This window comes from Choloepus didactylus, chromosome 2 (assembly GCF_015220235.1).
Source record: "Choloepus didactylus isolate mChoDid1 chromosome 2, mChoDid1.pri, whole genome shotgun sequence".
NCBI lineage: Eukaryota > Metazoa > Chordata > Mammalia > Pilosa > Megalonychidae > Choloepus > Choloepus didactylus.
In genome coordinates this window covers 109,060,668-109,067,875 of record NC_051308.1, presented here as the reverse complement: position 1 = coordinate 109,067,875, position 7,208 = coordinate 109,060,668, and the positions used below count along the sequence as shown (strand labels likewise).

General features: G+C 52.6%; 1 protein-coding gene across 1 annotated transcript in view; it reads right to left on the bottom strand.

Annotated features, from left to right (window-relative positions):
- Positions 1-379: 379 nt before the first annotated feature.
- The window catches only part of LOC119512751 (translation initiation factor IF-2-like), a 31,521-nt gene continuing 24,692 nt past the window's right edge, over positions 380-7,208 (bottom strand). Inside the window, exons 11-12 of the mRNA XM_037807576.1 lie at positions 3,642-3,701; positions 380-717 (exon numbers count right to left, since the gene is read on the bottom strand). Of these exons, the coding sequence (XP_037663504.1) occupies positions 672-717; positions 3,642-3,701 (106 nt within the window). The 3' untranslated portion in view covers positions 380-671. The remainder of the gene's footprint in view (positions 718-3,641; positions 3,702-7,208) is intronic.

The following is a 7,208-nucleotide window of genomic DNA, read 5'->3' as shown; positions in this document are numbered from 1 at the left end:
GAGCCACCCAGCTGCCTCCCAACCAGGCAGTTTATGGGAGCAGCACCACTACCCTTTCCCATTCTCTTGGTCCTTGGGATGGCACCTGGTTGGGGGTGCCTCCTCAGCTGGGACCATCAGTCCATTGCTGAGTTGGACTGACCAGATCACAGATGGCGTTCCCAGGAGCCTTAGGGTGGCTGAGACAGGTGCAGGGAGCCAAGGAGATGTTCCCTCCCCATCCCCACCAGGTGGACGCTCTGTCTTTAGCCAGGCTTACCCCATTTTGCTTCTGCAGGTTGGCTTCTGCAGCACTGGTCTCTGTTAGCCCAGGATTGCTCCTTCTCATTCAGCCCTTCCCCTCCCAACCCTGTCCAGGTATATCCATTACCACTATTACTGTTGTTCAATATTCAAGAGTCTTTATTAGATATGAGATGGGACTTTTGTCTCAGATGACATGGGAATCCCAGCTCAGATGACACAAGGTAAACCGGACAAGCCAGGATGGAGAGCTTGTGGATGCAGGAGCAATGGGTCAAGCAAAGACTCCCAGATAGCTCCAGGTGAAACAGGCTGCCCAGGCTGGAGGCTGGGTCCTTCCTCCTTCCATCCTGCCCAAAGGCTTCTTGGAGGAGCCAGACAACTTGCTCGAGCTCAGCCTCATCTTTTGATCAGTCCAGGAGGGCTTCTCAGAGGGCACCACGCCCTTTTTTGGTGAAGAAAATTCTTTTTAGTCTGAAAAAACAATTGTCAAGAATGAAAAAAAAAAAATTCTCTGGATGGAGAACTTAGCAGGAGGCAGAGGACAGACTTCCAGGGAGAACTTTCCAGCTGCTTAAAAAGGTGTCCTCTTAATCAGGAAAGGCAAGGAGCTGGGGAAGGCTCCAGTACAAAGGGAGCTGCCATGCTGGGGGCCTGAAACTAGGCAAGAGGGTGAAGTGGGTCAGGGCTCTAGCCAGGGCAGAGAGCAGGGGCAGGGGGCGGGGGGAGACACTCCGGGCGGGCACTCAGATCCCAGGCACATGAGAGATTAGGCAGTGAGCCAAGGGTGCTTGCTTCAGGAAGGCAAGGAGCGTGCTTACCCTTGAGCCAGGGAGCAACCCAGGGAGGATTTGGGTGAGTTCCACAGCGCCTGGGGCCTCTTCCCCAATCTTGTCCTCTACCTGCAAGGACTGTGTGAGCCTCCCTCACACTTCTCCCCTGCACTTGAGGAAAAGCACCCCCTTTCTCCCCTGAGAATGCCCCCTGCCCCTCTTGTCCTCTCTTCTCTCAGTGACTCCAATGGTGTGAGCTGTGCTCTACTGGAAGGCAGCACAGGGGAGGTAGAGAACAGAGGCTTTGGGGTCTGGAAGCCCTGCTGGAACCCCAGCTCGACCACTTCCTGGTGCTGTGACTCTGGACAAGTTGCAGATCCCTCCTGAGCCTTCGTTTCCTCCTTTTGTAAAGTGGGGACAAGGTTCACCCAAGTTTTAGGACACTTGGGAGGATTAACTGAGATAATGACTAAGAAAGGCCCTGTATAACCAAGTGGGTGCTGAATCAAAGTCAATTCTTTCTTTCCTGGGGGGGTGGGTGGGGGTTGGGGAGAGCTGTGCCTGGGAAAGACTAATAAAATCAATAGGGGCAGCCCAGAAATCAGGCATCTGGAGCACAGCTGGGGGCACAGCACTCCTTTCCTGTCCCATCTGCAGTTGGGAGAGGTCAGGAGCTAGCAGCTTTGGAAACCTCCAAAGTTCTGTCTTCTGCATTTTAAACGCTCACCTCACCCAGCTTCTCCAAGGGCCTCAAAGTCTGAGAAGAGAATCTCAGAAAGAGAAGGGGATTGCAGCTATATCCCCATGCTGCCAGCTCCACTCAGGTCAGTATCACCTTCCATCTACCTAGACTCTCCTCAAGGTTTCCAGCTTACCTCCCTCCTCCCTGCCCCACCTCTCCCCCCACCTCCAAGTCCATCGGCTCTTTCCCTCCACAGCTCCTTTCTTCATTCCTTGCTCCAGATCCTCAGGCCACCTAGGAGCCCTACTACCTCCGAGACTGGCTGGATTTGGGGGAACAACATAAGAGACTGGATTCTGCCAGGGTCTGGGGAAGGGTGGTGGATGGCCCTCCATGGTGGGGTGGAGGCATCCAGATGGAACAGTCTCCGCCTGTTACACCCTCCCAGCCCCAGACACAGCGAGCATCTCCTAGCAACTGTACAGTAGCAGGGGGCTGGGAAGAGTGGTAGCTGGGAAAGTGGGGCGGGGGAATAATGATATTATAAATTATCCCCAGTCCCTCCTCTCCAGCCCACCCTTCCTCATTTGGGAATGGACTCCTTTCTCTCTCCAACTGCTCCTCATTCAGGATTCTCTCAGCAAAGCTGGCCCCTGCTCAGTGCCCCTTAGAAAGTCCCTCCAGGTCAAGGTGACCATTCCCTGCCTTCTGGCTGGGCTCCCAAAGGAGGGAACTCTCACCACACCAGGACCTCTCAGGGACCCTGCTGGAAACTTCCCATTGCGGGGAGCCTGCCTTCCCAGGGAGACACCCCCAAGAGATCTGGGAGACCAGCACTTCCCAATGTTCTCTGGTTCCTGCCTTGTTCTTTGGGTGGAGACGGGAGCAAGAAAAGGACATTTCGAAGTACTTTGTAGCAATGACTCTTCTTTTTTAAACAAAGCTTGGGGTGGGGTTCCTAAGTCTTTGAGGAACACTCAGTTCTTTTACCAATCTAGCCACACCTGAGTTGGATGGCAGTTTCCACTTTACCTCTCAACTTCAACATTGTCAAGCCAAGGATCAAAGAATTGGTATTACAACAGTACAGATCTTAGTTAGACTTAAGACAGACTTCTCAAGAGAGGAATAAGCAGCATCGTGGAATTTTCTGGATGGAAAGGTGAATTCTCTCCTAGGTGGCAAACTCTCCAGTTCCTATCTCATTAATGGTTACTTAAGGAGTGTTTAGCACAGAGCCTGACACATAATTTTGGCTATTTAAAAAAATCATGTATTAGTTAATACGAATGATATTTATTGGATGGACATCAAGAGGAATGGACAAATCTCGGGAGACCTACCTCCCATACTCCAGGAGCCTCATGGGAAAATTCGGATATAAGGCAATGCCCTGAGTACAAGATGGCAGCCAGTTGCCATGGCAGCAGCAGAAGGAGCCTGGTTGGTTGTGGGGGTGGCACTGGGAAGCCAGCTGATGCTAGATGGACAAACCCAGCGGAAGGCAGCCCCAGCCGGCTGAAGCCCACGTCCCCTGTGCCCAGGGCTCTCCCTCCATATGCCAGCCTCAGCCTGGTCCATCCCTCCAGGCCTCTAGGAGAGATACTGCTAGAACCATCCCCACTCCCTATTCTTGCTTGTACATCAAGGGATGACTGCTTAAAGACAAAGGACCCTTCTCAGTCTCCCCGGCCCGTGGGTGAAGGGTTCTAAATATGTCTGAATGTGGTTCACTCCTGACAATGCTAAGGAGCTCTAACAGGGCTGCTGAGGACTTGAGAGGGCCTTAAATGGCAGGGCTTGGACACACCACTTTGTATACATTCAATGGAGGTTTCATCATGTCCAGTTTGTGCTCCCTCTGGAGAGTGCTGAGTTGAGGGCCGGGGGTGGGGAAGCGGGGTGCGTTATGGGCAATCTAGAGAAAGAGGGCTACACCCTACCCGTCCTCTCCTCCTGCTACTGCTGGACAGTATTCGTGCATGGTCAGCGGGAAGGTCTTCCTGAGAAGGATAAAAGAAGCTGTGATAGTGGAGTCCACCCCCTTGGTTGTTAAAAACAGGTCCCTCCCATCCCAGACTCACCTGATGGAGACTACGAGAGCTCCAGCCAGCCCACAGCACCCAGCCCCACTTCTCAGATGGGCTTTCCCCATCGATTGTGCCTGAATCCTGCCACTCTGCTCCCCGGCAATCCACGGCCCTCACCTCCAAGCCCTGGACGCCTTCCCTGATTGTCCACTGCCCACCTTCAATGGCTCCTACGACTGTATACCTCAGCATCTATTTTTAACACTGGACAGACTTACAAAATACTCTGACTCATATTACCCCATTTGAGCCTCAGGATAACCGTGGAAGGAAGTTAAGGGTGCAAAGACAAAGTGATTTGCCTCAGGTCACGCAGGCCATAAGTGGGGGAAGCCAGAATTTGTATCCTGGCTAATTCCAGAGTCAAAAGCCAAAACCACTTTCTTTTGCTGTTCTTCCTATGGACAGAGTTCCTTTATCTATCAAACCTCTGAGTGGCCTACATGCTGAGATTTTATCCACTGTTGCTCTATGGTTTCGGATGCCCCCGTCCAAACACTTATTAGGGGGACGGTGTGTACAAGGGCTTGGAGGTAGAGGGGAAGGCCGTTCCACACTGCTGACCAATTAGCAGCAAGCGACCCTGAGGCCAGACAAGGCCAGGCACCTCCCCTGAGGAGGACACGGCTGGGTATTGAGCCTAGTATGGCCTGAGGACCCCCTTTTGGCTCTGTTCCATTTTTTCTTTCCACCCTCCCAACATAGCCCTCCCTGGAGGGGAAGACCCTCTGCTGGGAGGATGAGAGGGGCCTCAGGCTGGGGTCAGTCCCAAGGACACCAAGGGAGAGCATAGGGAGGCTGGAGAGGCCTGGCAGAATTGGGAGCCACAGCTGGGAAGAAATGGGGATGCTTCAGGGGTTCTACGGGATCTAATGAGATGACGAAGAGGAGTTTGTCCTGGGAAAGGCTCTACCATGGCCTCACTGAGTGACCTGGACTGGCCTGGCCCTTCCCAGGCCTCAGCCTCTCTCTCCTTCCTGCTGGAACCTGGTTAGGGCCACCCCTCAGTCCTCTCCTTCCCCAAGCCCCACCATATTCCACCTCCCTTACCCCATGGGCTTTCCTAAGTCCCCTCACCTGACAAGGCCACTTCAGTGGCAACTCACAGAGAGTTCTTTGTGCAGAGGCTGGGCGTGGGGGATGGACGGTAACTTACACTCCACCCCACTGGCCAGCAGGGGCCTCATCAGCTCCTCAGCCCTCTCTCCAGCCTCTCACCCCCTTTCTCTAGGAAGAATCCCTCAGAGCCTGGCCCAGACTCTGCTTCCCTCCTCACTCTTTCCCTCACTTTCTCCTCTAGAAAGTCCCGGGACTGAGCCCCATCTCTGCTTCTTCACTCTACCCCCTCGGCCCTCAGCCTTGCAGCCTTGCCTTACCAAACAAAGTCAGGGCCAGGGCCAGAGCCTGGGACACCCGCCTCCCAGGCCAGTGCCCCTACCTCCCCTGCCCATCTCCTGTTCTGATCTCAGGGCACTCACTGTGCTTGGGACTAACCTTGGCTTCTCATCTTCACCAGAGAGAATTCCCACAAGCCTGCTCTGTGTGCATGCATGTGTGTGTATGTATGCACACACTGGAGGGGATTCTGGAGGGAGGGATGCTGAGACACATCCCTTCCTCGGGTGGCTCTAAGCCTCTCATATGTTCCTTCATTTGTTCAGAACCAACTGAGAGCCAGTTAAACATCTGGTTGGGTGCTGGGCTCAGTGGGCAGCCAGGCATGGTGCCCTCATGCCTCTGGGGAGAGGTTATGTGCTCTCCCCAGTCATATTCTGCACATAGTGTCTCTGAGCCTGTCTGCTAACTTCCCCAACACTCTTGTCATCAAACCCGGCCTCCCTGGGTACACTTGTTCATAGCTGAGCTTCTACCTTCATTTCTCACCCTCATTTCCCATCTCTCCCCAGCATACACTCTCTTTGATGGCCACTCTAATTCCCAAACATGCCATGTTCTCTCCTACCTCCCTCCTTGCCTTCAGAAGTACCCTTCCCTCTCCATCACCTACCTCCTCAAATTCCTTAGGCCAACAAATACCTGATTATCTGTTATCACCTAGCTGAACTGCCCCCTCCAGGAAGCCTTCCTTAACTACTCTAAGGTGGCCCATGGCTCCCTTCTCCATGTTCTCACAGCACTTTGCACTTGTCTTCAGGATAGCACTTTCCACACTAGACTGTAATTATTTGTGGATTGCTTCCCCCACTAGACTGCTAGCTCCTCAAAGCAGCTTGATATTCCACCTAGCCTTGCAGCCCTCAGCACAACACCTGGCACACAGTAGGCACTCAATAAAGGTCTGTCGAATGAATGAACTGAGATGGAGATGGAGGCAGCAGAAAGGGAAAAGAAAGCACAGGTGTGAGAGGTACTACAAAGGAGGAAGTGATGAGTTCTGATGTGACTGATTTAGATTTGAGGGCAAGGAAGGGAGTGAGTCCAGGAAAATGCTCAGGATTTGAACCCGATAGGCCCAGGAATTTAATGATGCTACTGATAGAGTTAGGGAAACAGGGGCATTGGGCACGACTGGAAGCATGGTGCTAAATGAGCAAGCATTTGAACCCTCTCCTATATCTGGGGAATGCCCTCTCAAGAGTTTTGGAGAGAAGTGGACTTATATGCCACTACAGAAGCTAAAAACAGATACTTCCCCAGCCCTCATTGCAGCTAAGGTCTGGACATGTGATCAGAGCTTGGAAAATCAGATGCACCTTTCCAGGCTCTGATCTGGGGGCGAGTGGCAGGACCACAAGGGTAGTAATTAGAGTGCAAATCTGCAGTTTAGGAGAGGTTAAGACTAGAGAAATGAATTGAAGAGTTTAAATTTCAGATGATGGTTGAAGTGATAAAAGTGGATGAGGTTGAGAAGAAAGGAAAAACAAAGAGTGCTGTTGGCAGAACCTTGGGGAACACTTCTGGCTGGGGAACTGGAAGATCCAGAGGAATAAACAAATGGAATCGAGAATGAATAATCAGAGATACAACTGAAGAATCAAAGGTCATAAGAGAAGACAGGGTGGATATCAGTATGAAATGTTCCACAAATGTCAAGGACCAGGCCTGAGGAGGGGTCCCTGGGTCTGGCCTTGAGGAGGCTATTGGGGTTGGGGGCAGCATTTGACAGGGTGCGTTTTCACTGGATTTGTGAAGATGGAAGCCAGACTGCTGGGCTGAGGAGGGAAGCCTTGGAGCTTCACCCCAAATAAATAACAGGCCTTCACGGGCCCTGGAGAGCCCTCAAACTGGCAGACAATCCTGCCTGCTACATCTTACCCTCTTCCTCCTTCTGCCCAGACTCCCAGTTCTAATTTCCCCAGCGCTAGTGTTTCCAGCCTTGGCCTACCCTGGTCTCTCAGCCTCATTCTCTGCCTTGATCTCCGTTTCGTCAGGATTCCAGAGCACACGGTCAGGATCAGC